Source organism: Guyanagaster necrorhizus (genome assembly GCF_019112545.1).
Source record: "Guyanagaster necrorhizus MCA 3950 unplaced genomic scaffold BT62scaffold_19, whole genome shotgun sequence".
Classification (NCBI taxonomy): Eukaryota; Fungi; Basidiomycota; class Agaricomycetes; order Agaricales; family Physalacriaceae; genus Guyanagaster; species Guyanagaster necrorhizus.
Window position 1 is genome coordinate 240,605 of NW_025064898.1, and position 26,808 is coordinate 267,412.

The 26,808-nt window shown below is 47.5% G+C and overlaps 12 protein-coding genes across 12 annotated transcripts; 8 read left to right on the forward strand and 4 right to left on the reverse strand.

Moving 5' to 3' along the window:
- Nucleotides 1-823: 823 nt before the first annotated feature.
- Nucleotides 824-1,151, reverse strand: BT62DRAFT_872289 (uncharacterized protein; the record flags this gene model as incomplete). Its single annotated transcript, XM_043182526.1, has 3 exons — nucleotides 824-904; nucleotides 964-1,068; nucleotides 1,122-1,151. Coding segments are annotated over 3 exons (216 nt in total), but the record flags the coding sequence as incomplete, so codon positions are not given.
- Nucleotides 1,152-2,526: 1,375 nt separating this feature from the next.
- On the reverse strand, nucleotides 2,527-4,495 carry BT62DRAFT_971387 (Gpi16 subunit GPI transamidase component). The gene is made up of 7 exons (XM_043189020.1): nucleotides 4,253-4,495; nucleotides 4,022-4,205; nucleotides 3,579-3,970; nucleotides 3,360-3,521; nucleotides 3,259-3,309; nucleotides 3,009-3,206; nucleotides 2,527-2,962 (listed from the first exon to the last, which is right to left on the reverse strand). Exons 1-7 carry the CDS (start codon nucleotides 4,452-4,454, stop codon nucleotides 2,535-2,537), a joined length of 1,617 nt encoding a protein of 538 aa, XP_043037602.1. The 5' UTR covers nucleotides 4,455-4,495; the 3' UTR covers nucleotides 2,527-2,534.
- A 363-nt stretch (nucleotides 4,496-4,858) lies between these two features.
- BT62DRAFT_1030119 (AAA-domain-containing protein) lies at nucleotides 4,859-7,861 on the forward strand (the record flags this gene model as incomplete). The annotated part of the gene is made up of 11 exons (XM_043178325.1): nucleotides 4,859-5,029; nucleotides 5,092-5,140; nucleotides 5,191-5,448; nucleotides 5,506-5,717; nucleotides 5,788-5,902; nucleotides 5,965-6,384; nucleotides 6,441-6,958; nucleotides 7,018-7,107; nucleotides 7,160-7,465; nucleotides 7,520-7,606; nucleotides 7,660-7,861. 11 exons carry the CDS (start codon nucleotides 4,859-4,861, stop codon nucleotides 7,771-7,773), a joined length of 2,340 nt encoding a protein of 779 aa, XP_043037603.1. The 3' UTR covers nucleotides 7,774-7,861.
- Nucleotides 7,862-9,173: 1,312 nt separating this feature from the next.
- Nucleotides 9,174-10,235, forward strand: BT62DRAFT_934273 (uncharacterized protein). The gene is made up of 3 exons (XM_043186696.1): nucleotides 9,174-9,285; nucleotides 9,338-9,873; nucleotides 9,924-10,235. The coding sequence occupies exons 1-3, from the start codon at nucleotides 9,246-9,248 to the stop codon at nucleotides 10,008-10,010; spliced, it is 663 nt and encodes a 220-aa protein (XP_043037604.1). The 5' UTR covers nucleotides 9,174-9,245; the 3' UTR covers nucleotides 10,011-10,235.
- A 1,049-nt stretch (nucleotides 10,236-11,284) lies between these two features.
- BT62DRAFT_995556 (uncharacterized protein) lies at nucleotides 11,285-14,271 on the forward strand (the record flags this gene model as incomplete). Its single annotated transcript, XM_043190530.1, has 18 exons — nucleotides 11,285-11,324; nucleotides 11,407-11,412; nucleotides 11,466-11,548; nucleotides 11,597-11,616; nucleotides 11,669-11,723; nucleotides 11,777-11,946; nucleotides 12,003-12,027; nucleotides 12,052-12,174; nucleotides 12,230-12,586; nucleotides 12,644-12,795; nucleotides 12,846-12,914; nucleotides 12,961-13,120; nucleotides 13,180-13,297; nucleotides 13,348-13,556; nucleotides 13,606-13,733; nucleotides 13,787-13,810; nucleotides 13,865-14,107; nucleotides 14,164-14,271. 18 exons carry the CDS (start codon nucleotides 11,285-11,287, stop codon nucleotides 14,183-14,185), a joined length of 2,004 nt encoding a protein of 667 aa, XP_043037605.1. The 3' UTR covers nucleotides 14,186-14,271.
- Nucleotides 14,272-14,455: 184 nt separating this feature from the next.
- On the forward strand, nucleotides 14,456-16,532 carry BT62DRAFT_952510 (MFS general substrate transporter). The gene is made up of 8 exons (XM_043188238.1): nucleotides 14,456-14,810; nucleotides 14,863-14,898; nucleotides 14,962-15,007; nucleotides 15,065-15,088; nucleotides 15,149-15,718; nucleotides 15,769-16,014; nucleotides 16,066-16,114; nucleotides 16,167-16,532. Exons 1-8 carry the CDS (start codon nucleotides 14,651-14,653, stop codon nucleotides 16,467-16,469), a joined length of 1,434 nt encoding a protein of 477 aa, XP_043037606.1. The 5' UTR covers nucleotides 14,456-14,650; the 3' UTR covers nucleotides 16,470-16,532.
- A 492-nt stretch (nucleotides 16,533-17,024) lies between these two features.
- On the forward strand, nucleotides 17,025-18,904 carry BT62DRAFT_252057 (uncharacterized protein). Its single transcript, XM_043180244.1, has 9 exons — nucleotides 17,025-17,320; nucleotides 17,374-17,407; nucleotides 17,462-17,574; nucleotides 17,628-17,780; nucleotides 17,834-17,912; nucleotides 17,967-18,095; nucleotides 18,154-18,335; nucleotides 18,383-18,666; nucleotides 18,727-18,904. The coding sequence occupies exons 1-8, from the start codon at nucleotides 17,291-17,293 to the stop codon at nucleotides 18,617-18,619; spliced, it is 957 nt and encodes a 318-aa protein (XP_043037607.1). The 5' UTR covers nucleotides 17,025-17,290; the 3' UTR covers nucleotides 18,620-18,666; nucleotides 18,727-18,904.
- BT62DRAFT_252008 (uncharacterized protein) lies at nucleotides 18,648-20,239 on the forward strand. Its single transcript, XM_043180242.1, has 2 exons — nucleotides 18,648-18,666; nucleotides 18,727-20,239. Exon 2 carries the CDS (start codon nucleotides 19,129-19,131, stop codon nucleotides 19,996-19,998), a length of 870 nt encoding a protein of 289 aa, XP_043037608.1. The 5' UTR covers nucleotides 18,648-18,666; nucleotides 18,727-19,128; the 3' UTR covers nucleotides 19,999-20,239.
- BT62DRAFT_252026 (uncharacterized protein) lies at nucleotides 20,239-22,080 on the reverse strand. Its single transcript, XM_043180243.1, has 2 exons — nucleotides 21,929-22,080; nucleotides 20,239-21,872 (listed from the first exon to the last, which is right to left on the reverse strand). The coding sequence occupies exon 2, from the start codon at nucleotides 21,869-21,871 to the stop codon at nucleotides 20,480-20,482; it is 1,392 nt and encodes a 463-aa protein (XP_043037609.1). The 5' UTR covers nucleotide 21,872; nucleotides 21,929-22,080; the 3' UTR covers nucleotides 20,239-20,479.
- Nucleotides 22,081-22,834: 754 nt separating this feature from the next.
- On the reverse strand, nucleotides 22,835-23,098 carry BT62DRAFT_934281 (uncharacterized protein). The gene is made up of 2 exons (XM_043186697.1): nucleotides 22,971-23,098; nucleotides 22,835-22,919 (listed from the first exon to the last, which is right to left on the reverse strand). The coding sequence occupies exons 1-2, from the start codon at nucleotides 23,077-23,079 to the stop codon at nucleotides 22,855-22,857; spliced, it is 174 nt and encodes a 57-aa protein (XP_043037610.1). The 5' UTR covers nucleotides 23,080-23,098; the 3' UTR covers nucleotides 22,835-22,854.
- Nucleotides 23,099-24,306: 1,208 nt separating this feature from the next.
- BT62DRAFT_1008309 (uncharacterized protein) lies at nucleotides 24,307-25,093 on the forward strand (the record flags this gene model as incomplete). The annotated part of the gene is made up of 3 exons (XM_043177432.1): nucleotides 24,307-24,691; nucleotides 24,745-24,872; nucleotides 24,926-25,093. 3 exons carry the CDS (start codon nucleotides 24,307-24,309, stop codon nucleotides 25,091-25,093), a joined length of 681 nt encoding a protein of 226 aa, XP_043037611.1.
- A 513-nt stretch (nucleotides 25,094-25,606) lies between these two features.
- BT62DRAFT_901019 (uncharacterized protein) lies at nucleotides 25,607-25,849 on the forward strand (the record flags this gene model as incomplete). The annotated part of the gene is made up of 1 exon (XM_043183443.1): nucleotides 25,607-25,849. The coding sequence occupies one exon, from the start codon at nucleotides 25,607-25,609 to the stop codon at nucleotides 25,847-25,849; it is 243 nt and encodes an 80-aa protein (XP_043037612.1).
- Nucleotides 25,850-26,808: the final 959 nt, after the last annotated feature.

The window sequence follows — 26,808 nt, forward strand, 5'->3', positions numbered from 1 at the left end:
TATGAACTTCTCAATTTCTATCAGGCAGTTGTAATGATCAGCTGAGCTGCCGTCGGTGGCCGTCGGCCTCTGGCGGGATACCTGACCAACTTGTTTTCCTATCTTGCCATGTCACAAGCTACTGCACGAACATATTATCCGGTGCTGTTGTTGACAACAAACCATCTTCTCGCGGCTGTTGGTCGGTTCGTGGATTGAATGAATGGTCGTGTAACGTGAACACCGCCCTCGGACCTGAAGGCCTGAGTCCTTGTATTCGTCAACATACTGCAGCAACGCGGTTTCTGCGTTCCCGGATGCCGTAGCATCATCAGATTGTTGGGCCTAGACACACGAGTCCCAAGTAAGTCTTTCTTCTTGCATTAAAACAAAAATATGTTACTCCAGTTACACGCAGTTAGAGAACCCCCAGAAACTTGGAAGCAAGCTTGTGTGGAACTAACATTGCGTTCGGGTATATCGACATGCAAAGTGCGTCTACTCCACATCGCCTCCGCCCCCAATGATATTTCGTGAGGGCATAACATAGACGCAATTATAGATTCTGCCCCGTTTAGTACTCTCTGATCTCGTCGACCACAAAACCGTGAGATCATGATCCTTACGGGAGTTGCGACGGGTTGAAGTTCTCCGCCATTGCTTGTGTTTCCCTCGAGTTAGGGATCAGACATCGTTGAGACGTCTCGGGTAAACGATAACGGATGCGGGCAGCCGTTACATATCTATAGTAACCATATCACAGCCAAATACGAATTAATATCACAGGTATTTATGAAGATGCGGCAGCAGCTGCTGCTGCTGCGTCGCGGGCCGCGTCGCGCGCAGCGCGCGCTTGGGCGGCACGGCATGCAAAGCAGTACTCGTCGACTTTATCAACATCTGTCTGGATCTCTTCGCCAAAGTTCTAGTTTGTTTCCCCCGGTGAGTAGATCAGCTCCCGTTTGAAATTGACAAGACCCTGACCTGTAAACAGGTCGGCAGGCGACAGTCCCGGGGATGCCTTAGGCTTTGTGTGCACCGTCGGGAGTTGCAATCCACGATGGCGGTAATCATGTGGCGTTGGAAATGCTAATAAGACGGGGGGGTTATGGGAGGCGCTGCCGAGCATCATCGTTACGAACCATGCATTTCAACCAACGCGTTCCATCGCTGCGAAAAAGGAGATGAGCGTTCCTCGCATTGATGAGCGGGGGTGGACGCGCTGAGACACGTACGCCATTCGTTGACACATAATGCACAGAGTAGGGTATTAGAGGAGGACAGGAGAAGTTAGGGCTCTAGATGAACGACGTCGAGGGAGTAGTGAGTCAAGAGAAGCTTATTGTGAGTCACAGATCAACTCGCTAGGAGGGGAGTTTGGATGATCGCATCCCGTTCCTTGCCCTGTTTACTTATGCAAATCCTGGGATCCCTACTGACATGGACATGCCGTAATTCACAGGGTGTGCATCAAATAATACATCATAGATTTAAGCAATGTGTCTGCCTGTGAGATGAATTGCCATTACGTATCTGCCTACGTCCGACACAGTTCCTGCTGTTTCTTCAGACGCTCTATTTCAGTTGACCCTCTGCCGATTTACCAGTTGAAAAGGCCCCATTTATTTCCGGCCCTAACCCGTTCGGCCGTAATCCTAAGTAGCGCCATTGATGGTAAAGCCAGTTGGACGTATCTTTGCTGGGCCTTCTCCCGGTGTGCACTGACAAAAGCGGACTTTCAAGTCTCGACAACAAGTTCTTTATCGATTCCCTCGCAAGGTCCGTTTTATCATCGAGTTTAGGCCAGGGAAAGGTAAGTAGGACCTAGCCAACGGAAGGATCCTGATCCGAGTATTTTGGCTGAAAAAGTACAAACCGTGGTTCGAGGACTCGGTAACAATGGCTCGTCGACCTCGCCAAGGGGGGTTACCATCTGAAGGTTCTACACATGCCGCCCGGTGTTATTATACGTGGTTCATATCGATTCCTCGAAGCGAAACGGATCAGGCAGCGTCTAATTCGCTATATCAAAGGTCACAATAAACGTGCGTCTCATGAACAAGACATGTTGCTGCGGCACCGTTTTGTCCCCTTGGAACTGACCCATGTGGGTCTAAGACCCATGAACATCTGGCGTGAGCGTCTTGGGTAAGGGCATGGCAAGCCATCATGTACCGGGTGCCTGAGCTCGAGAACTCTTGGGAAATTACCTGCAAGTACAAGTCTGATGCTTAAAGTTAAGTATGCAAATGCTTACTAACAACAGTGTTAGTAAGATAACGCCGCGGCCGACGACAACTATCTAAGCTTCCAATAAGCCTTTCACCGCCCGGCCTTCCAGCTGTCAGGGCGCCTAGATAACTACGCACCTATACATACAACTCCCTGGACTGACAAGAAAAATTGTGGTTTGTCAGGCCCGGGTCGTTCGGCATGGTCGAACAAAGAAATCACTCCAGCCTTTATCTTTTGTGACTTACTTATCAGAAAGAGCAATCAGGGCACAATGACGTCGCATCGTCTTCGAAACGAGGCGCCTTACGTCCTGACAAGGATCAATCATGTTTTGATTTTGATGTTCCCTGCTGAGAACCTAGGCGTACAACAACAAATTTTCGAGTCAGAAGGTTGAATATGTTACCAAATATGAACGCAATAAGCGAGCAGCTAAAGACTATAACGTTGTAAGGCATGCTAAAATCTGGGGTCGCGAGATCGACCAGTAGTGGCGGGGTGTATATGCGGCCAACGAATTCGCTTCTGATGGCGTTCGAGCTCGAAAGTGGTAAAATGATGGCTGGAGGTAGGTCCCAGCCGCGTTGAGCATCAGGAGGGTGCTCTGTGTATCGTAGAAAGGCCTTGGTGACGTCAATGGTTAGATAAACAGTGCTCTCAGTCGGTAACGTCAATACTGCTTGGAATGTTGCGGGTCTTGAATGAGGCACCGAAGGTACATACGATATGTTGGATATGAAATCATCCCCTAAACGCGCGTCAGTTAAAGCAACGTAAATGATAGGTGCGCATACCACTAGTATCGCTGGAAACACGCATGGTATGCAGATAAAACTGAACAATCCAAGGCATAGTCTCCAGATAGAGGACTTGCAAGGGAAATGGTGCGTTATTCTTGATGACCAAAGAGAGTTGTCCCCGATCCTGACTAGCTCCTTGAAGCGTACGGCGGACGGAGATAGGCATGGAAGTAATCTTGAGAGGATCCAACGCTGCATCGAAATCAATGCCTGCCGGCATACATGCGACGAGAATACTACTGACGATATGTGAAATCCAGTGCCCATTTTAATTTCACGTCGAGAGCTTCTGACACTGTTTGCCGCAGTCACAAAATGCGCCCGACAGATAAGGTACGAACTCACTGTTAGTTAGGTCATAGAACGCCACGTTCTGGTCAATCCGTGGCGGTTCGGGGCTAATGTTGTATAGGGCTTCCCTGGGTAAAGCCACATCCACTATACTTGACTGGGCAACTGGACAGGTTCTCTCGATAGTACGATCAAACAAGGTACTAAAAGACCAGTCTAACGATATAACCGTCAGCACAAGCAAATACGCCCCAAACACCAAAACTTAAAAACCTTGTTTTTTACCAGCTGATATGCGGAGTGGATCGGAAACCAACTGAAATGCGAGGCGCACTTCTACACCCGCATCGGGATTCCAAAGAACATGAAGGCCCATTCCATGCCAGTCTGCATCAAACAGACGGTGGGGATTCAATAAAGACGCGATACCAGACAACGATTTGCATGGCAATAATTTCAAAAATGGTGTCAAGTTTTCGGTGCAGACGTGTTCGGAAGCCAGAGAAGCATGTCTGAGTTCGTGCTCGACTCCCCAGTCAGGAAGACTGCCTTCGGGTGCAAATGGAAGGACAGGCGAGGTCGTACGTTGCTCGTCCAATGACCCTATAGAAGCACAGAAAAGTCCCGCAAGGGCATTTCGAAGGCCTTGCCACCGGTAATCTATTCTGTTTCAAGTCAGGGCACAGATCAACGGCCAGGAAAGTGGCGTCACGTACGACGTAGGACCACCGTCAGCCATCCACGCCCACAACGCCGCACCAGTACCAACGTCCCGTTCTTTCGGGTATCCCCATGAATCATAGTTCCACTTCCCTGCGTTTAGAGTGAGATGCAGCTCGGTCACCGCGTATTCTCGTAATATTTGGCCCAGAGCAAGGGGAAACAGATTGTAATGCTGGGCTAAGGCAAGTGAGATCAACGAAAGGTGAAGCAATATTGCAGCATACACTCGTCATCGAAGATTAGGGTTCGGGGCTCTCTCGGCGTCGCGTCCTTCAGCAGGATATTGAATGAGAACGTTGACGCGACTCGGCCGTCCTGCAGCGTCTGGAGGGAGACCTGCTCACGAAATTCCTCGTTCGACAAGTGCTTGCTCAGTACGGGCGTACAAAGAGCGCCAATGAGAACTAGGCAGCATCTCCAGAGCATCTCCAAGGGCCGAGGGCCTGTTGTGGTGGTTCGATGTCACGCCGCGTGTGACACAACCCTAACCTGACGGACTTTCAATCGCGTGCAGTCGGAGTTTGTAAATATCCTTGATTTTTCTCTTGCCAACAACAGTTTCGAAATTTTATTAAAAGGTGAAGCATAAATTTGACTCTATCTCCGGTGGTCAATATATTGTGCTCCTTTCGTTTCGCAGCGTGTATTTTTTTTTTCATTTGATCTAGTACCCCCGTTGGCCCAAACTTTATCGGGCGATCAGAACCCGTTGTCCTGAACGCGTCGCGCCCACGCGTAAGTACTACTTAGATCCGAGGCTTTCATAGCGCGAAGAAAAAATTTCTTCCACATTGGGGCTTCTCTACAAGGCATTCCCATCCCAGAGAAATATGACCTCTATTGCTTCCAAAACCTTCAAAATAGAACTCTTGGATACTCAGGACTACGCGTATCATGCCGCTCGGCGCGTTATCTTGCATCCTGAAGTTCTGAAAGCTGTCAAATTGTGTACCGGAGATGCTGTTGCCCTATCAAGCGGAGATACTCTGGACATTGTCAAGGTCAGTCCCAGACCTGGCCCCACTCTGTATTAGACAGTCACTTGATATCTCCTTACCAATAGGATTTTGCGGTGGGTATTGTATGGCCCTGTACCGACGTGTCACAAGAATGTGAGCCCCATATGTTTTTCGTACCGATTTCAATGACCCGAGCCGACAAGCACTCGTCGTGTCGTCTTCTCTTCTGCTGACGGCCCGTCTTGGGGCTGGTCAGCGGGCTCGCATAATTCCATTGGCTGGAATAGCACCATCAAAGTTACCACCTGGTTTACCATCGCTCAGACAAGCTCAAGACGCATCTACCATCTGGGTACATGAACTTCTCACTGAGAACCATCAATCGTCTTCCAATTCCACGTCCCAGTCACAGGGTAAAAAGGAGAAGGATTGGCTCGCCCTGCTCGTTCGTGAAGTGCTGAGTAGGTTTCCGTTCCGTGGCCCGAATGAACCTCGCTCACCTGCGGTGGCTCATCCAGCTGACCTCAAATATATAACGTCTAGGCAGGTCGTGGAGGTCATTTATGAGGCGAGAAAAAGACGATTTGCCGTCTCTTCAGTCTCTAGTCATGGTGATTTACCGCAAGAGCTCTCGAATCTTACGCTGAATGATGCGACGGTGAAGCTATGGACAGCTACTTGGGAAACATCCGTCCATATCGTGCAAAAAGAACCACCTGCACCACCTCGTGTAAACGCCACAGTGAGAACGGTACCACAATATCTCCGTTTCACAGTTCTCATGACAAGCTCGTGCGTAGGTCGAGCACTTGTCACACCTTGGTTCCCCGTACGCCTCCGTGGGTGGCCTCAACCAGCAAATCTCCCAAATACGCGATCTTTTGGAAATTCCATTGGCTCGTCCGGAGCTGTTCCGTCACCTTAGCATGTACCCTCTTTCTAATCAACTCGGATTTTTCCCTTGACCGCTAATACAGGTCTGAAACCGCCTCGCGGCATTCTCCTTCATGGCCCCCCAGGAACAGGGAAGACTCATCTTGCGCGTGCAATAGCTGCGTCGACAAAATCTTCCGTGCTTGTCATCAATGGTCCCGAGCTCTCTTCTGCATATCATGGGGAGACAGAATCAAAACTACGGGATGTATTCACAGAAGCAAAAGAGAAAAGCCCATGCATTGTTATTCTCGATGAAGTAGACGCCCTCGTCCCTCGACGAGAGGACTCTGCCGGTGGGGAAGTCGAGAAGCGTGTTGTCGCCACCCTGCTTACTATTCTCGATGGTATGGACGACTCGGCCAACGCGGGAAGGGTGGTCGTGATCGGAACGACCAACCGCCCCAATGCAATTGACCCAGCGCTACGCCGCCCTGGACGGTTCGACAGAGAGATAGAGATAGGTAATACCCAGCCAGGTGTTCGGCATCCTTCCGGCTGATTCGAAATTATGTTCCAGGCGTACCAGATGTTCAAGGTCGCCTCTCGATCCTCGAAGTACTTTTATCGAAGGCCTCGCATTCTATCCCTCAAGAAGACCTCCAAATCCTTGCCTCGAGGACGCACGGGTATGTTGGCGCCGACTTGAGTGCAGTCATCCGTGAAGCTGGCACACTTGCTATTAAGCGATGGCTTGCCTCTGCCGGTTCAAATAACCCAAGCTCGGACGACCTTGCTATAACCTTTCCCGACCTTCTCAGCTCCCTCCCAGCGATCCGGCCGTCCGCTATGCGATCCCTCTTCGTTGAAGCGCCGCCTGTGCGCTACGCCGATATCGGTGGCCAGGCGTTCGTTATTAAAAAACTACAGCAGTCAGTTGAGTGGCCCTTACGACACCCTGAGGCCTTCCAGAGACTTGGCGTGAAACCTCCCAAGGGTGTATTACTGTATGGGCCTCCTGGGTGCAGCAAGACAGTATTGGCAAGAGCATGCGCCAGTGAGAGCGGTGTCAACTTCGTTGCCGTGAAGGGTCCCGAAGTACGTATACATGCCATGTGCTAATGAAATGATCCTATCTCTGATTCCTTATCTTTTAGTTACTCAATAAATTCGTCGGCGAATCCGAAAGAGCCGTGCGTGAGATATTCAGGAAGGCTAGAGCCGTGTCGCCTTCCATTATTTTCTTCGTACGTTCATGCCGAATCCTTTCGTAGCCGGCCTTATCTTAGTTGTTCGCAGGATGAAATAGATGCTCTGGCGACCTCCCGTACTTCTTCTGAACACAATGCAGGCTCTTCACATGAAGGGGTCCTTACAAGTCTTCTCAATGAAATGGATGGTGTTCAAGAATTGCTTGGAGTGACCATTATCGCTGCAACCAACCGTCCAGATGTCATCGATTCCGCGTTGATGCGTCCGGGCCGCCTCGACCGAATTCTATATGTGGGACCGCCGGATTATGACGGCAGAAAAGAAATCCTCCGGATACGAATGAACGGTATGAGAGTGGAGAGCACTCTCGATCTAGATCAGATAGCTTCAATGGTGCGCGTTTACGAACAATATTTCGATCTTCATACTGATCGATCGATGGACCAGACCGACGGTTGCTCGGGTGCAGAAATCGCGGCCCTGTGCCAAGAAGCCGCATTGTTGACTATGCAGGATAATATGGATGCACCTTGGGTATGTTGATTATCGTTTGATTCTCGATGTTTCCCTTCTGAAATTTCACGAAGATTCCTAAGGATGCGTTCATTACCGCTGCGAAAGCAATGAAACGCCAGATAACGCCGACCATGCTTGCCAAGTATGAAAAATGGAAGATAGACAATGGGTTGAGAAATTTGTAGTTACCAGACTGTAATATTCTTCGAGCGCCGTTAGTTATGCTCGACACTACTTTCATTTAGAAAAAATTTCAGGCTAAGATAATGCTTCTGCTTCAAGTTTTGGCTCACGTAGGACGCGACTGAGTCGTTACCGAAGGACAAGATAAGAAAAAGCGGAGTTCCGTCGGTGGAATGAGCAGGCCTTCAGCAAAGGTATTTCAATACAAGTATCAACGGTTAATGCTCTCATGCGTTCGATTCCTTGGAAATTGACGCTCCTGACTTGATAGACGAGATTTCAACGTGGGATCCAACAATATGCTACGAGATAAGAATATTACGAGGACATGTCAGAAGGTGAATTTCGGATCCATTTGCTTTTACGTTGCTGTTCCTTGAAACGGAGCCTCCCACTGGCAAAATACAATTCACAAGACGGTCGTTTCTGACTCTGACAGAGGGTCGCTTCTTCGGATCCAGCACCGCTGTGATATGTCCATACAAGGGTAAAAGATAAGGCGCCATGAGCATGCAGCGTGGGGGCACTGACAATCCGCTCACCCTGTTCTGTCGCTCACGCCTGAATAATGATGTAAAGATAACATTTTGGGGCGACGCGCTTTCGTTGGACTGAGGCGAACCATAGTTCTGATTTCTGTGACCGGAACAACGGTGAGGCAAAGCTGGACCTTCTGTATTGATGAAACAGGTCTAACATTGAATGTAAGGCTGATAAAATGGAAGGCAATCCAGGGTATCTACGAAAGGACAAGTAGACCTAGACATAAAAAAGGGTCTTAATGACTTTCCGGTGGAGTCCGCCGATTCTTAATTTCAGTGAGCTCGCAGCTGTATTATCCATATGTACGAGCTATTCTTGAACTACTCGCGTATTTGAAGTTCGGAAATTGGCGAGCTAGTAGCTCCTGCAGTTGCAAAGTCATGTTAAGTCAAAAAAAAATATTCGGATTCGTATATGCACTGGTTGAGTCAGACCTCGAAACTTCAATCGGCGTGAACGGTATGTTTTAACCGCTAACCACCGATGGACGATGGTAGGGGACACGCAAGTCTCCCTCAGTGTATGACAGATTCCCTTGGCGCGTAACTTTTCTTGAGCTCGTTCTGCGCGTTGCTGCCAGTGGGACCAGTGCTACTGTTAGGTTGTTCCAAGGTAGTTCGGTATCTTGTTCACCTCTCAAAACTAATTTAGCTGTGATAGATATTACACAGACCGCTTATCCTCCAGGCTATACTAATAGTCGTGTATGATAGAAGAAAGTACCGTACTCAAGCAGCCAATCAGCAACTTGAGCTGAGGGACGGCCGGTCGGCATTGGAATTCGGGACGATCAATACACGTGATATTCTGGAAAATGCCGTTCCTTCATCTCTGACACTGATTAAGCGCTTACCATCGAGCTCGAGAGCCTCTTGTATTCTGACTGCTACTTTCACCTTTTCTGTTTGTAACCGACACCGCGGCTACTATCATGGATGCCCGTCTGCGACGTGTGAACAAAGAAATTGCTGGTGCGTACTGCTATTCCATGGCATCGATGTTCTCATCGACAAGGTGACCTAGATTGCAAGAACGATAAAGCTTCTGGCATTAAAATCGAACTTATTGACGAGTCGCCATTTCATCTGAAAGGGATCTTTCCGGGCCCTGAGGGCACGCCTTACGCGGGTGGCACGTTCCTTGTCGACATCATCATTCCCGAATCATATCCTTTTCAGCCGGTGAAGATGAAGTTCATAACGAAAGTTTACCACCCGAATGTTTCCTCCGCATCAGGCGCCATATGTCTTGACATCTTGAAAGACGCGTGGTCGCCGGTTTTGACGCTTAAATCCACGTTGATTTCCTTGCAGAGTTTGCTCTGCAGCCCGGAGCCCAATGACCCGCAGGATGCGGAGGTGGCTAAACACTTTACGACCAGCAAGGGAAGCTTTGAGGACACAGCTACATATTGGACGCAGATATATGCCGGGGGACCCGGGAAGAAAGGCGTATCTACCGCGTCAAGTGGAGATGGAAAGGATGAGGTGGCCATGGCCGGCTTAGAGAAAGCCCATGTAGACCAATTTGAGGCTCTGGGTTTCCAGCGGGGAAAAGTGGTACGTGTTTCAACTCTCGGCTGATGTTTTGATAACTGATGTTGGTATAGATTGACGTTTTGAGAAGACTAAATTATCGTGGCAAGAATGTTACGCAAATATCGGAGGATAGGGTAGTCGAGGAGCTCTTGAAGTGAGCTGTCGAAGTGACTGTCGCTTTTTTGCCTGTAACGTTCCGTCATGCCCTGCCTTAATTCAAGGACTTTTGATAATATGCGGCAGGATCTGATCGCATGCGAGACGTTGGCAACGCCATAACTCTTCTTGGTGACAAGCGGGTAACTCGTTTGCCCACAGTTGTACTGCCCCTTAGTTCTCAAACAAATAGCGATCAACTATGAAACTAAACTTCTTCACATCCGATAGTTCAGCGAGTGTAAACTATCGGTATACGATAATGAGGTTACCAAGCAACAAGCATACAATCAAGGATTCGGACGGCCTGTGTGCCTTCCTATCGGCTGTTTTTTTCGGAACGTGTAGGGGACTGTTACCACTGGCTAGGTCAAACTCTGTCTATCCCCCCTGTGACTCTGCGTATTGCCAGATGGACAAAACATGAAATACTTGCTGAAACACGTTGTTCATTATCTGCGTTCACTGCTACCAGAAGCGATAATCCTGTATAGGCAGCGTCTATCGATGTCCTCTTCTTTATGCGAGTGCCCTGATCCGCGCTATGGCAAGTATTACTTTCCCGAAATGAACGGGCGCACGATTTGGTTTATACTTGGACCAAGCAACTTTGTTTTCTTGATACATGTCCAATAACGGTGCCTATATTCAGTGCTTCGAGCCGCCGCCGCACGATTTGTCATCGGATTATAATCTACAAGGCCCGTCGCAGTTGTCCGTTTTGATGTGATAAATGCTGAACTTATATGGACACATCTGTTAGGCAGCGCGATAAGGGTTTTCTAACAACTGAACAAAAGCGCATCACTGATACTTGATGAGGCCAGGACAAAACATAACCTCCTCACCGTTGCTGAGGGCTCCATGTCCGGAGAACATTTGTCGCATTTAGCGGTGCCAGAAGCAAGGCGTATCAGTCTGTGAAATCCCAATGCCAGTTATTACTGACAATAATTTTTTTTATTAATCAGGGTTGAATAAGAGAGAATGGAACCGTACTTGGTTTGATTCGCGTGCTAGGATCTACTAGGCGTATGTCTATTCGCGGTTCAGTGAGCACTGATCGGATGAATCTTCATAGCCTGTTACGACGACTTCACACATGTGTCCCGTTAATCTTCAGACTCTCACTGCCGACGAGCGTCCCACTACTCAACTCATTTCAGCGCGCGCGCTGATGGGGTTGGTTTAGTATCATGCTTATGAAGCTTTCAGGTGGCCATCGACCGTATAAATGGCTGGACAACCTAATCAAATGTTACAGTTCAACACCGACATGGCCCCTCAAACCGAAGACAAGAAGCGTCGTTTGCCTCGTGCGTGCGATATGTGCAAGAAAAAGAAAAGTATGGTTTTCCTGCTCTGGAATTTCGACATTTGCTGACTTTAAGCCCTTAGTTCGATGTAAGTCGAGGTTTCTCGTATCTCCGAGCGTGTGTTTGATTTATGATGCACAGGCGATAGCGACCAAATGCCTGGAAAACGTTGCACAAACTGTGTCACTTTTAACCTCCAGTGTACTCATGTAGAGGCCATGAATGTGAGTGTCCGTGTGATAAAGTCATTCTTCATGGCTCACTTTTCTTAGAGCCTGGGGAGCGCTAAAGGGTACCCCGTCCCTTTTAATCGTTCTTGAGCTTAGTTAAAAGAGTCTATTTAGATATGTGCAGACGATGGAAGGACGACTCGACAAAATGGAAGAGATTTTCAAACGTGTTAGATCACTCCTTACCTTCTTAAATATTTACTCACGGAGTTTGCTAATTAGAGAGCCCCGGGTTTCGACTTGGACGCAGAGCTCAAGGAAGAGACCGAAGAAGGCTCATCCGCCTCGCAGATTAGGAGAGGCGACCAAGATCAAGACGTCGCTCGTCTTAGCGAGAATGTCAACAGGATGCTTTCCATTCAACCTGATACGTCATTTTTTGGAATGTCATGGTGCGTGTGATATCTCCCGACGATATTGGTGCCGCCACTTACTATATTATATACAGTGTATGTTCGACAATTGGCCACTTAGTCGAATCATTGATTTTGTTGTAGGGGTTACATCTGCTGCCCTCCATAATCCAGCGAAGACAACAATATTTCGGGAGGGAAAGAATCACCTCGAATGAACAGGCACTCCTCACTCGACGGCGAGAACAGTTCTGGAACCGCCAGTCTGTACGTGGATTAGTTTTTTTTGTACCTCGCGTGAACCTTCGTCAATATTTGCCAGAAATATCCCATGCGGGTGAACGACACTGTGCCAGTATACGTCTTCCCCGATCCTGATCTGATGCTGACTCTTGTGAATCTGTATTTTACTCATTATAACTGCTACCTTCCGCTGCTACATCGCCCCACTTTCGAGAAGGCCATGGCGGACGGAGAGCACTGGACCGATCACCTTTACGCCGGGACTTTGCTTCTCGTATGCGCCCTCGGTGCGCGACACTCGAATGATCCAAGAGTATTTTCCACTCAGCCAGGAGGAAACGAGGCTGGCTGGAGATGGTTTGAACAGCTTACATTGTTTCAAACAGCCTTGCAAGACCGCACCTCTACAACTCTTTATGAGCTGCAAATTCATTGTGTATGTTGCTTCTCTTTTTTAAATTCTATGTTGGCAAAGTCTGACTTCTTTGCGTAGCTGTCGGTCTCATATCTTGGGGCAGTTGGACTTTGGGAAACAGTATCGACTCAAATTGGTCTTGCGATACGGATGGCTCAACAGGTTGGGGTACATGTTCACCAGAATCGACCTCCTAATGCCCGCGACGAAGCGTGGAAGCGCGCCTTTTGGTAGTCCACAGACATGCCCTTCTTGGCCTGTTGAACTAATCGCGATGCAGGGTGTTGATCTTTCTGGACGTGTCTCAAGCCTGTCATCATGGCCGGCCTGTGACGCTTCGCTATGAAGAGTGAGTTGTTGAGTGTTATATGATTGCATACATTGACATATATCAGCTTTGACGTTGGCTTTCCTCTGGAGTGCGATGATATCTACTGGAATCATCCAGATTCCTCCAGGCGATTTCGACAACCGACTGGCAGGCCCTCTGCGCTGTCGTTTTTTGCTTGTCTTCTGAAACTAGTGAACACTATGACCTACGTGAAGAAAAGTATTGTGAGTTTCCCATAGTAATGGCTTGATGCACCCAATAATGTTACACCTCCTTGCTTCAGTACCACACCCGCAACCCGATGATTCTCATGGGAGGGCAGCGGCGTCCGCCAGAGGCAGAATTATTATCAGGTTTGGATTCATTTTTGAACCAGTGGTTACAATCCGTACCGGAACATCGTAAATTTTTCCTCATTTCATTTTTATCCATTGCTGAATCATGTTCGAAGTGCGGTGGAACCCTAACAGCCAAGACGGTCTATTCTTCAATCAATCGGCCTTTTTGCATATCACGTATCACTACACCAGAATACTGGTCCACAGACCTTATCTCCCGACTCCACAGTCGATCGCCACTTGCAGGGATGCGGCATTGGCTACTCTTGATATTGTGGAGGCGCAAAGACGTAGGGGATACCTTCAGTTAATGCATGTAGTGGTATGTTACCTCTACACCTTGGAAAATCAGATGCTAAGGCGGGTTTCAGTCTTGTGTCAACTCAACGATACTAACTCTGTTACTTATCCTGTGGAATGGCACGGAAGATCCATACAAGACCAGAGAAATGCAGCGCGTTGTTGCTTGCTTGGATATGCTGAAGGGAGTAGAAAACCGGTGAGGTCTGGTTCCTTCTCAGATTGCATGCCTGTTCACGCTCCTGTTTTTAGACTACCTATGGCCGGAGCGTTCTGGTGAGCACTGTCGCACGAGGAATATGATCCTGTTTTACTATCCGCGAATTGTAGGGATGTCATAGCGGAGCTTGTCTCGCCGGACGCGTCGCAGTCCTCCTCGCGACGATCTAGGCAAGGCTCCCGAGATTCTGCGGGATCCTCACGCTCCCAACAAGCGTTTTTATATCCAAATGTAAGGGTGAGATCTGAGCAGCAAGGACCGAGCGCTAGCACTCCAACCAATTATTCGAGTAGCGAAGGATATGCAGCGAGAGCTAATCAAGGCCACCAGGGTTATTCATCTCAGTACACTGAGTGAGTCAATGCGCTATATTTACAACGTCTGTACGCTTAACGATGCTATCCATTAGTAATCCTTTTTTCCATCAATAAACCTTTACTGTCGGATCCGTGTATTCGTGACTCGATCACGTTTCGCCTGACGTCCAATCATAGACTACTAGTAGACTTCATAGAGCATAGAATAAATATCTTTCCTCGTCCAGAAGACGATAAATCAGCCTCGTTGTTCGGCCGAAAATCCGAAATCAGCCTCGTTGCAACCTCATTTTGGCCTCATTCAAACTTGCAGCTACATAAATATAAATAGCTACATACATATAAGTATGTTGTAAATATGATTCTGTAACTCTCCGTTACGTATGGGAAGTTCATCTTTTCAACGCTTCGGCCCATTCTCTGGAGGCACTGATTCGAGTCAGTCTTCGGTGTTCCGAGTCTTTTCTACGGAAGTCATCAAAGAAGGCTATTTTCGGACCCGGCCGCCTTGGTGCCACCATATTATAAAGCCTCCCAGAAAACATACTTCCTTCTCATGGTCCATTCCTCGTCGTGACAATGAAGCCCGAGCGCGTTGAAGACAGTACTGACGAGATGCCTCGATTTACCAAGGACTTTGGCTTCTTGCCTATTCCTCATCGTCTGCGATATGACCCGGAAAAGCCTTTCCACTTTGGGCTTTTGCTCAATATTTCCTTTGGCTTTGCCAGCACATTTGGTGAGCAATTCGGTTTCAAGAAGTTTACGGTTGATTTTGACTGTGACTGCAGTGGTTGCGAACTTGTATTACTGCCAACCATTGCTAAGTTAGTCGTTTCTTTTCAAAAGTTATTCTCAGAAGGCAAACTGATCTCTGGCCGATACATCAGTCGAGATGTCGAAATCTTTCAATGTTACTTACGACAAAGTCTCAACGTGAGAATTCTTTTTTGTTCTAGTCACAATTCCATATACTAACGAAGTGACTTTTAGAATTCCAACTTTGGTACAAGCAGGGTACGCAGTATTTTCCGTGTAGTAGGAACCGTCTATATGATGTTAACCATCGGCCCGTAGTTATGCGACTGGCCTTCTTCTGCTTTCACCTCTTGGTGACCTCGTCCGGAGGCGCGGACTAATCCTGATCCTCGTAACACTGTCCGCCTCTCTCACCATCCCTCTCGCTATTACCAATAGCCTCGTCGTTTTTGAAGTTTTCTCTTTCTTTGTTGGCGTTGTCACAGTTACTCCTCAAATCCTCCTTCCTCTCGCCGCTGATTTAGCGCCGCTCGAGCGTCGCGCGTCTGCTCTCTCGGTCGTTATGTCTGGGCTCCTTCTGGGAGTCCTCATCGCAAGAGTTCTATCCGGTGTAATAGCTCAATTCACAAGCTGGAGAGTCGTCTATTACATGTCAATAGGTGTCCAATTCTTTGTTCTCGGAGGGAGCTATCTTGTCCTCCCTGACTATCCGGCAAAGAACAAGGACCTGACCTACTGGAAAATCTTGTGGACGATGGCGAAGTTTGCCTTCACAGAACCCATTCTCATACAGGCATGTTTGACTAACATAGCCAGCAGCGCATCTTTCAGCAACTTTTGGGTTACTCTCACTTTTCTGCTTGGTGGACCACCTTACAATTATACAACGTTCGGCCCTTCTGTTCTACCCTTGACTTGGTACTGATGTCGTGTGACAGCTTGGTTATCGGATTATTCGGTCTTGTGGGGATGTTTGGTGTAGCGATGGGGCCGTTAGTCGGTCGGACTATTGATACACTCATTCCCTGGTATGCATCGCTTATTGCGATCATTGGCATGGCGTTATTCCAAGCAATACAAGTCGGGGCGGGGGGCATCAATATTGCAGCCGTCATCATTGCGACCTTTGGGCTGGACGTATTCAGGCAAATGCTACAGGTTTCGTTGGTTACGTCGATATTCAGGTGGGTTCATCGTCTTGCGACTTGCAGTATCCTTCTGAGGCATCATACCAGTATTGCCCCCGAAGCCAGAGCACGCCTCAACGCTGTGTTCATTATGTCTGTGAGTCTTCGTACATCAAGCTGTTTATCGTTATGTTCATCATTGGAGGCAGCTCTTCACCGGGCAAGCCATGGGAACCTCCGCAGGATCGAAAGTGTTCATCAAGTATGGATGGCGAGCTGGTGCGGGTTTGTCGTTGGGTTGGTCAGGATGGCAACTATTCATGCTGCTGCTAAGAGGGCCTCATTGCGATCGTCGTGTTTGGTTTGGATACCAGGGAGGTCTTGAGCCCCGGAAGAGCGTGGTCGAAGAACGAAGACGTCAAAAGGCTGAACGAAACGACGATGGCGATAGGACAGCGAGGAACTCTGCAGAGCCAGAAAAGCAACGACAGGATAATGACACCACTGTGTAATACACCTTCAATCATTTGATAGACATGGACTATATTAGACTTTAATGATATTGGAGCTATCTGGTACATAGGGTGAGTTGAAGGCCGCAGGGCAGAACGGAGCGGTATTTCTGCGGTAAGGTGCCGAGAGCACGAAATGTTACGCCATCGAATGATGCTCCCACTCCGAGATTCAAATGACGAAGAGTTATCAAATTTTACCTCTTTGACATCTCCGAGATTCCTTCCCGATGGTGCCGTACTGTATTATTTACCGTCTACAAATTAGAAGTTGCATCAAAGTTGAATCAAAGAAAATCCCAAGAAAAATCGGCATGCTTATTTACCGACCCCCTCTTTTGGAGGGCGTCGCGGTCGAAATGATATGGTCATTCATTGAGAGAGCCAGTCGTCTGACAATGTAGAACATGGATGTGTGTTAATTGGGATCAGACCAAATCCGGATGGAGACGCGGCAAGGATAGACAAAAAAAGGACCCGCGGCGGACCTTGGAAACGACACATACTCAGGGTAGACGGTAGAACCCGTACTCTAGGTAATTATTTACATTGAATATCCGTCTTTTGTTTCTGAAGGGGGAAAAGTACCAACTATGCCACATGGACAACGGTAAATGCCGACTTATTCGATCACTGAACCGCGGTAAACTTGAACCTTGAACCACTCAGGCCTAGTAGATGGGACCAAACATGACAGCACTACACCGAGATGTCATGAATATCATTCTCGGCCCTTATACCTACTTCGTCAAAGACACTGGCCTTCATCATTTCAAAAGTTTGCTTTGCCATTTCGACCGCGTCGTGCATCAGCGTTTTCTATGGCTTCTATCTCGCTGGAGAAAGCTAATGTCAGCCATATTTCTGCTTTATTAGCTCACTGCCAACTTATTCTGGTTTCTAGTTTTTGGCTTTAGTGCTTGAGGCACTGCTATACGGTATTCGTCCTTTGCGCAGGTTACTACTGGTCCACCTGACAAAATCGATATGAGGCTCCTTTACCGTATTATTTCTTGCCGCGCTTTGGGTCATCTTCCAGAAGAGAACAGGAATCAACGTGAAACTGCTGTCGACTGTGGTCGCTATTTGGATATTAGCAACAGTTGTTAGTCCACCGTGATTTTCTCGTCTGCTCATTAATTGTTTTTCCTTTTTCAGCATCTGATATTGGACATAGTCCGTGCTGTAGAGGCATTTGTAGAGCTCAAGGATGGCACCGCACTAGAGTACTATTCGAATCTTTCGAATCCGTTGCAAGCAGCCAAAACAGCAATCTACGTCATTTTAACCCTTGTTGGGGATGGATTTGTCGTGGGTAGATTTGATTTGCACCTATTCTCACGTTCATATTAAAATTTTATGAGATCTATCGCTGCTACATTGTATGGAATCGCAGATGGTATATCATTCCCGGGCCCCTCTTAATGCTATGTGGAACAGGCGGTGAGTATCCTTAGTTCGGGACTCGTATGTTTTAATTGTATATCTTTGTTTCAGTGAGTGGATTTGGTGCTACCGTCGCATTCTCTCGCGCAGAACCTGGGGCCGAAGTGTTTCTACCCGCTATCGTTCCTTGGATCACGAGTTTTATCTCGATGACTTTATGCACGAATGTCATTTGTACTTGTAAGTTGGAAGATTGCTCCTTCGCTATCAATTTGACAAATTTACCACATAATCATAGCTCTCATCGCCTATCAAATCCTTAGCATTCAACGAGCTGTCCGAGGCCTCGTTCAAGTAAATGTAGCTCGTTCTGCTCTTATGATGATCCTCGAGTCTGCCGCCGTATATTCAGCTTCCGTGATCTCTTTAATGATCACATATACCCTCAATTCTAATGCTCAGTACACTGTCCTTGACCTAGTGAGCCCTCTCATATTCGCCTAATAATACCTCTTACCCTGATCCAGACTTCCCCGTTAATCGGCATCACCTTCACGGCTATCATCCTTCGCGTTAGTCTAGGCCTCAGCTCACGCGACCTGACGAATTTCTCGCAAACCGTACCAGATCACCCTCAACGATTATCTGTAAGTCGTCGAGCTCCAGTTGCAGTCAACGTTAGCCATCTCGTTGAGACGGACTCGGGTGAATACCCCCTTCACAGGCGGGATAGGGACTCGTCGGCGAAGCTCTCAGTTGTTTAATCGGACGTGTTGTTTTGCCAGCTATGCATTATAAAGCTCGGAATAATGTACGCTTGCCTAATCACTATGTCATGCCGCTGCTCTTAATGTTTTCACGTATTCCCAAGCTTGCACGACCCTTTCTTTGACATTTCTCACGGATCTCGCTTAAGGACATTCGCCCCGGGACACGATAAACCGCTGCCCTACGCCGAGGTTATTCCTGCCCCGATGGCATCGAACCTGAAACCAGATGGTCATCCTGGCATTATTCAAGGGATTGACTCTAAGTGGTGCAGACTGAGGAATAGTGGTACAAGTACGCACAAGTGGGACAAAACAGTCGTTCGCATTGGTGCTTCGAGATTTGTACATAGCAACACAGACGCTCATTAAAACTGGGGGCTTTGTCAAGGACCTAGGGTACGGAAGGAACTAGCCGAAGCAGTCATGTTTTCCGTGGGCGATTTTGGGCAAGTTATACGACTTTGCGCTTTGCTCGGTGCGGTGCCGGCTCGGTTCACGAGAGTATGAGCACTGGATCCTCAGGCCTCAGTATATATTTATCCGTTTCCGCCTTCGTTCTCAACGGAGTCAACATATTGACATTTCTTAGCTTGATTTCTTTCACCAGACGCGTCTGTGGCGTGGGAACATCCTTGGAAATTACTTTCATTCTTTCGCCCGTGGCCTCTCCTCTTCGACTGTGGGGTGGCATATTAGGTCTAGAGCTTTATTATGGCCCCATCGAGATACAAGCTGAATATGGCTCTCACCGACAATTTCTTTGCACACCTTCTGCATGGTTCCAGCGACGGGCTCAGACGAGCACATATGATCCTGAAGGAAAACTCGACGAAGGGATATCACATTGGTTTCAGATGGCTCAAACAGGACGACCTCCTGAGCCTTGGGGGCCAACTCATCGTTCAACTGTGGTGCCCAAATGGTGCGGTCTCTCCCTTTCCAAGGAAGCTGCCGAGTATTCATGGGGGTGCCTTTGGACGATACCAAGTCCGAATTGGATTCTGACGTTGATGAAGCTTCCCTTGCAAGTACCCACGAACATTGACGACGTCAGTGTATATAGCCTGAACCCTCCCAGATTTGTCGGTACGCGCGCCTGTCGTACAGAACAGCTTTATGGAAATCATCCAGAAGGGTTGTTCCACCATACAATCCCCTCTTCGAGTAACCCTGGCGCGTTGCCCCCCCGTTGCGCCCATAGTATTCTGTTAAGACTAGCAGAGGCACTCGCGCTTCTGAGTCTGCTTCGTACCCTCGTCTGTGTGCCTTTCCTAGTACAAATGCTGGTGGAATTTTTTTACGGACAAAATTTGACCTCTCGAAGAGATCATCATCGCGTGTCAGGCTGGGGCGGAAGTGGTTGGTTGAGATGAGGCAACTGTCAAGCGACTCAGCCGCTCCGCGGCTGTGGCTTTGCACGTATGGAAGAGTGACAAGCGAGGTTCTGAATGCCTTACTTCAGAAGGAAGGAGACGATGCCCCTTTTTTCAGAGCTGGATGTTCGAACGCTCCTTTCTCTGGCCCAGTTATTGTCCTAATGGGTGAACGGTCAATCGTATTTCTGATTAGACGATCGGTGGATCATGACTACAGCGCGATATTCCCCCTTTATAATGATCTGCCTATGTAGTGTACTTCATCGGCATCATATGAATCAACATTTCGAACTTTTTTCAGGGCAGGTATGAGACAATTTCCGTGCACGGCCTGATCAGATCATGCATGACCCGCTGGGTACCAATACCATACATCTTATCCCCTCCCGCTTCTTTATTTCTAACAAAGCGCAATACATTCACAGCTAGGAACACAGCAATACAGCATCCCGTACTGACCATCGTATCGACACCAACTTCAAAGCCAAGGAGAATCGAGCCGACATTCCAAGGAACTATACTCAACATCCACACGAAGCCCTTCGCTCTCCAGCAAGTCTAACCCACACTGCTTTAACTGCTTAATGATCCGATTATCAGAATCTGTGCATAACAGCTTCAACGAAACCGTCTGCCTTTCCATGCGCTTCCTCAGGACGTCCGCTAGCGTCTTCGCATACATCACAAAGTTTGGTGGAATGCTTATCACTAGCTCGCGCATCTCGGGGAGGACTCTAGGGCACATAAGCTGATGGAAAAGAGAAAACACAATGTTCTCCCGGTTGACGTGAACCGTCAGTTTCTCCACCGAGGATAAATCGTCTAGGCGGAGGCCAGACGAGGTATCGGTAATGAGGCTTCGCAGCTTACACGCCGACCTAAGCAGGAACGCTGTTAGCAGGCCGCACTCGGCCCTGCATCCCACAATCTTCAACTCCTGCAACATCGGAAGAGTGAGAGTGTCCAATATTTGGGTACTGTTGGTGGAGAACCGGATGATTCGCTCACTCATGAAACGGATTGGAGAGGACGACTGGAATATAGGTTTGTGCACGGAAAGATGGCATTCGACGAGGGAAGGAAAAGACATGATGTGCTCAATGTCTGAGATATGAGTTATGGTCGCCGAAAGATGTGTGAGGTGTCGCTCGTCTATCGGTGTTTGGAAGAGCACGAAACGACGGAGGTCCACTCTCCGGAGAGAAGGAGCTACCGCAAATGTACCGGTAGAATGTAGAAGGCATTTAGCGCCCACATCCAAGTATACTTCCTCCAGTAAGGGCAGTTTCCCAGAGACGACAGATAATCGCTGCAAAAGCACGTCGATATCATGGCCTGGCAACCCAGCCGCATCGATCTTCATCACCCTCCATCGGCCAGAGTGTTGGAAGAAGATATCCAATAACTTGTCCTTTGAAAGAGCGCATTTGAACATCAACATCACGCTCAGCGGGTGACTCCCCGAGCGTCGGAGGGCCTCAACTAATAGGGATGGATGAATACCGGGGAGCGGGGTGGCTATAGTAGACCATAAAAATGGGGAGGTCATCATGACATCGCGCCACGAGCCACATACCTGGCCCAATAGCCAAGGTGCACGCCATTCCCGGTCCACTCCGAGACCACATGTCCAAGAAAATATCTCCTGAAGCATATCGCGCGGTAGACGACGGATTGGAGAAAGTGCCGAGCGGCATACTGATGCGTGCTGAGTAAGAGCGTCTCGTTTGGTTTCGAGTTGAGCTATTTGGGCGTTGAGAAGAGTTATTTCTTGTTCTGCTGTTATTATGGCTTCCTGGATCCATGACCTGTCGGAGTCTGGTAGGAAACCGGTACTACGAAGAATCTGTATGAGTTGTTGGTCCGCCATGCTTTAAATCATTTCCCGTTAGTAACAGGACTATCGTGTTAGTGCAAATACACCCACAATAACAATGACAGTACTCGAATTTACAGGATGGAGGAGACGCGAGGTTGAGAGAGAAAAAGATGGGGTCAGTGACATATCCATATCAACAGGCTGCTATTTACGAGGCCTTCAAGAAAGACGGGACGCTCAGAGACCGCAGGGGCGAACGCATGGTGCACAGAAAGAGTATCATGGACGCCCAAAAGAAAGGACTTCGGGCCTCGAACGCGTATGTGGCGTAAGCGTATTAATCTTTTTCCGCTGTTCTTGCTTTCTAGACGGGGCTGGGACCAGTGTGGGCCCGTGACATGAGGGTCTCTTGCCTATGAGTGTGCGGTATGCCGGATGGATGGCGATGACGGACGGGATATTACGGAACCAAGGTCCAGACTGTTTGTGAGCTGGTGATGGGTATACCGGTTAGTTGAATACCATTGACACGTAGTGATGCCGCCAAATATAGAGAAAATAAGGCGAAGATGTGGATCGGCATTGAAGCGGTGGCGGTTTTGAGACAACGGTACGCAGACAGGAACATTTTCTGCACAAGCTTCATCTAGTGCAACATCTACGCTTTCAGTCAGTATCTTACGTCGTCTAGGCAAAAAGAGAAGATCCACCTGCGTCATACACCTCCATCTCGACACTAGATGAGGGTGTAGTATAGAGTCATTTCAGAAGAGATGCTGACAGGTCAGACAACACTAGTTACGCGCCGGCGCATACCACACCTACACAGATGTCCATCAGCATCAAGAAATCAAATCGAAGATGAACGAGAATCAGCATAACTAGGATTGTGAAAAGAGGAACATCGCAGGCGATAGCCCGATTCTCCATTTTCGGTCGATATGTATCATCCTCACTTAGAATAGAAGGTTTACATACGTGTGAAAGAGGTACGTCGATTCGCAACTTTGCTCTCGATTGTTGGGGCCTGCATTTCAGGACCTTCTAGCGCTGCAGAACGTAAGCAGACGGTTGGGATCGGGCACATAGAGCATACTAGGTAAACCCAGTCCTTGCATCCTAGAAGCGATGCCATACTCTGATCCTGTAGACGTTGCGCGCGATTTTGACAATTGGATTCTGATCAAGTAGAACTGGAAGGGAAGGCATATGACCAGGTCCAGGATGGGTATCGGGCAAAGCGGGTACTGCTCGTACATGTGCTGCTAGTGAATTGGCCACCGCACACCAGACGGAGCATGCCTGAATCAGAAATATCAGCATCTTCATTTCTATTTCCAGAAAGAAAAGCAAACGAAGCCGGATGCAAGACGTACCAATGTCAATAATTCTAGAGCTTGACGTTACACAACGAGGGGTAACAACGCCAGCCACTGCAGGAACATCCTACAGTATAACAAGGAATAACAGATTCAATGTGAAGGTATGCGTATGTCATGGTAGTGGTCCGTCGTGGAGCGAGAGCAAGATATATTTCAAACTCCGAACCCAACACAGAGTCGGATATGGCCTCACAGCCAGAATCAATCTGCGAGCGTCCAGGAAATCTCGCTCGGGAGACGGCACTGAAAAAGATGTCAGATAGACGTGACTGTGGAAAGCTTACCTCGGGCGATTATGTCGTAAAGCCTGGGCCTGAGGCCTGAACGTATGTTTCTTTTCTCTTGCTATCGAAAGCAGACCAGACGGTTCATCTGTCATCGCCTAACGTCGACATATAGCACAACTAGACGATATCCTGGAAATTGGAAGAGAGGAGTCGACGTTGACGTTGAGGGCTCGAGCTTGGATCACGGTTTAACAGCCCTATCACCCCACAGCTACGTTTGGTTTCAGAATCAATCAGATGGGGGACAATACTCTGGAAAACGAGATATACTTTCAAGACAAGCTTTGGATAGAACGAACAACGTCAAAATATTTTGAAGATGGCAGAAGTCTGAAGAAACTTCCGCAAGTAGATGATTCAGAACCAATAAGTATATAAACTGATGGAATATATAGCGTCCAAGCACAGAAAGAATCCGGCCGCCAACGAGTGGTTTCGAGTTAATCAGAAGGTGAATAACAAGGCTCTGGAACCGACCTGTGCGGAACACGTTCCGAACAGTGACTGAGATTCAGACACTTCTGTCATGCCTAAGTTTCTGCGAAGTAAACTTAATATAGTGGCACTAAAAAAGATCCCACATAGGGTTTCCGTCTGCTCGGAAACAGAATTCTCCCTGCCGAAAACTGATTTTAGCTAGATAGAAATGAATCTGAGGAACCCTTTTCAGCTCGACAAATACTTTCCGACCCATTTCCTTCAGCCTGAAATTATTGGAGGCCAGGAGTTCTAGTCTAAGTGCGCCGGTCGGGTTTCAAATCTCGATTTTACTTGGAAGTGGGATAACTGCTAGTGAAACGACACTCACGACCGTGCAATGTCCCATGCACATGAATCCAATGCCAGCACTCTGTCAGCTCTTTCCGACAGCTTCAGCAATTCCGTCTTTGAAAAAGTGGAGAGCAACACACGGACACTCACGTTCACTGTTCGAACAGAGCAAGATATTTCAAGCCTCTGTAGTGCCTTTATCTCTGGAAATGTAAATCGCAATCTCAACAGACCCTCTACCGGTGATAAAGATATCCGCATAGATGCCATCTTAGAGACGATGCTCGCTCACGCCACTGGAAACAATGGTGACAACAACAGCACACCCCGTCGTTATGTCGCATGTGCAATGACTACTGCCGGTCAGGATAATAGTTTTGGGCAGCTGATAGCACTGGCCAATACTTGGGTTCAGTACCACTTTTGGCCTTGTACGTGGCACCTCATTCTTCCTATCTTCAATATTAACAACTATTTCTTGTAGTCAAAGCAAATAAAGGTAGTCTTCGGGAACTGCATTCTGCCTCAGAGATCGTTACGTCGACTCTCCAAGATACCGAATCCCTCGATTTTGAGGGCAGTTGTCCCCGTCTTTACTCATTCGCAGATGCGGTCCGTATCACATATTTCCATCGGATACTTTATGTTCATATACATGCTCTCAGGTAAAGGACCGTGACGGTTATCGCTATATCATAACAAGAGCTGTTTATCTATCGAGAAAACCCTCGCAGCTGCCTACCACGATTACTGAAGGGGCTCATATCTTCAAGAGGGCGGTGGCGGCTGGAAAGCATAGCAAGTTGATTTATGTTCAATCAATCTTCAACTGAGTTAAAATATAACACAGAAATCTTTGGCAGAATATGCTACCTCGGACATATTGCACCACTTCGTTGCTCTCTCTGAACAATCTGTTCGCCCCTCCAGCCTCCGCGAAAGCAAAAGGCAAGAATAAAGCCACAGAACCCATGCAAACATCGGCTTCTGTACATTCTCCACTAGGAACTGCAACGAGGCCCTCGAGAAGAAAAACTGTGAATCCCAGAGCCACAGGCATTGGAGCACCCTCTAATTATAACAACTTAGTTACCAAATGAAAGTGTAGTGCACACATACCAACTAGTTCATCTACTACAGTATCGAGACCGCCAGTTCTTAATAGCCCACAAGCTAGAGCTGAACAACATGTTCATGCCAATGAAGTTGCTTGTCTGAACAGAGCTCAGACACCTATGCTCTCTCTGAGATCACAAACTTCCCTGTCTTTTGAAAATAGTTGTCTGACAGTCAACCCATTTGAGACTGATAACATGAACTCACAGCCCATTCAAACTGCTAATGGTATGAACCTGTCTACTAGTACCCAAAAGATGCCTAGACCTACAGCTAGGGACACTCCTAGATTTGATGGTGATAAGTCAGAAACTATAAGGCATTTCTTGTTGCAGATGGAGGACTTGTTCTCTGATTATAGCATCACAAACAATGCTGAGAAAAAGAAACAATTAGTTCATTATGCAGATGCTGATACTAAGAAAGAATGGAAGTCATTAGATGAATATGGCACTGGCAGGCACCTTTGCTAAATTAAAGAGGCTATCATAAAGAACTATCCAGAGGCTCAGGATGTGGTAGTAAATATTTCCTCCATTCATTTTTTAGAGTTCATTGAAATATGTCATTTCTGTCTATTTTTCTCTATCTGCTGTCTTCTCAACAACAGCATTCTGTCAATTTCCAACCATTCCTACTAGAGGAACTCAGTGCACCTTCAGCAATATTCATTGTGAAGGTGCAAACTCAAGTGTGGCCATAACATCAATATGAGTTGGCAAACTCAAATTTACATGACTTTCAAAAACCATAAGAAAGCAAAAGATGAAAGTTAATAAAATTCAGAAACAACAGGAACAAAAATTGACCAAACTGCTGGATGGAATTTATATATCAGATCATTCAAGAATGCAGAAGACATGTATTCCCTTATCAAAGTAAAGCATCATCAAGCCTTATAATTATTATTTAAGCTGAAGTGAGAGCTGTCATTTTATCTAGACCTTGTCTGCTGATGCTCAGAAGTGTGGTTTATTACCACATAAAGATTTCTCCTTTCAAAGATCAGCATAATGAATATTTTGTAGCTTCCACTGGAGATGATACCAGGAATCTGGAGTATGCCTAATGCATGTTATCTTGTCTCTCTTTAACTGTTTTGAGGGTGAAGAGGCTGAGGCATTGCATTGAGTAAGCCATCTGTCAAGTGGCAATGATATACACTGCTCACATTTGACTCTACATTCAGCATTAAGAAAATCATAATGTGTTTATTATATTCAGGCATCTTTGGTTTCTGATCACATATTTCCAGAAGCACAGCAAGAGTCAATGTGGCATATTATTGAAGTCGAGAGATGTAAACACAGTGTGTGTTGATACTGATATTCCTGTGTTGTATCTTGAGTGTATATTTGTGGTGCAGTGAAATGATTCAAGCCATTGCTTCAGTGACAGATTGAAACAATCTACAACTGCACTTCACAGCCAA

What these genes read in the sequence shown, in the direction of transcription:
- BT62DRAFT_971387 (XM_043189020.1), bottom strand. Translation starts at nt 4,454, where the DNA reads ATGCTCTGGAGATGCTGCCTAGTTCTCATTGGCGCTCTTTGTACGCCC. An exon ending in CCTAATCTTCGATGACGAGT is followed by an intron (nt 4,206 to 4,252) that starts GTATGCTGCAAT and finishes CACTTGCCTTAG; the next exon opens with CCCAGCATTACAATCTGTTT. An exon ending in GCTGACGGTGGTCCTACGTC is followed by an intron (nt 3,971 to 4,021) that starts GTACGTGACGCC and finishes GACTTGAAACAG; the next exon opens with AATAGATTACCGGTGGCAAG.
- BT62DRAFT_934273 (XM_043186696.1), top strand. Translation starts at nt 9,246, where the DNA reads ATGGATGCCCGTCTGCGACGTGTGAACAAAGAAATTGCTG. An exon ending in TGTGAACAAAGAAATTGCTG is followed by an intron (nt 9,286 to 9,337) that starts GTGCGTACTGCT and finishes AAGGTGACCTAG; the next exon opens with ATTGCAAGAACGATAAAGCT. An exon ending in GTTTCCAGCGGGGAAAAGTG is followed by an intron (nt 9,874 to 9,923) that starts GTACGTGTTTCA and finishes ATGTTGGTATAG; the next exon opens with ATTGACGTTTTGAGAAGACT.
- BT62DRAFT_952510 (XM_043188238.1), top strand. Translation starts at nt 14,651, where the DNA reads ATGAAGCCCGAGCGCGTTGAAGACAGTACTGACGAGATGCCTCGATTT. An exon ending in TGGCTTTGCCAGCACATTTG is followed by an intron (nt 14,811 to 14,862) that starts GTGAGCAATTCG and finishes CTGTGACTGCAG; the next exon opens with TGGTTGCGAACTTGTATTAC. An exon ending in CCACCTTACAATTATACAAC is followed by an intron (nt 15,719 to 15,768) that starts GTTCGGCCCTTC and finishes GTCGTGTGACAG; the next exon opens with CTTGGTTATCGGATTATTCG.
- BT62DRAFT_252057 (XM_043180244.1), top strand. Translation starts at nt 17,291, where the DNA reads ATGGCTTCTATCTCGCTGGAGAAAGCTAAT. An exon ending in GCTTGAGGCACTGCTATACG is followed by an intron (nt 17,408 to 17,461) that starts GTATTCGTCCTT and finishes AATCGATATGAG; the next exon opens with GCTCCTTTACCGTATTATTT. An exon ending in CACGAATGTCATTTGTACTT is followed by an intron (nt 18,096 to 18,153) that starts GTAAGTTGGAAG and finishes ACATAATCATAG; the next exon opens with CTCTCATCGCCTATCAAATC.
- BT62DRAFT_252008 (XM_043180242.1), top strand. Translation starts at nt 19,129, where the DNA reads ATGAGCACTGGATCCTCAGGCCTCAGTATATATTTATCCGTTTCCGCC.
- BT62DRAFT_252026 (XM_043180243.1), bottom strand. Translation starts at nt 21,871, where the DNA reads ATGGCGGACCAACAACTCATACAGATTCTTCGTAGTACCGGTTTCCTA.
- BT62DRAFT_934281 (XM_043186697.1), bottom strand. Translation starts at nt 23,079, where the DNA reads ATGTACGAGCAGTACCCGCTTTGCCCGATACCCATCCTGGACCTGGTC. An exon ending in GTCAAAATCGCGCGCAACGT is followed by an intron (nt 22,920 to 22,970) that starts CTACAGGATCAG and finishes GACTGGGTTTAC; the next exon opens with CTAGTATGCTCTATGTGCCC.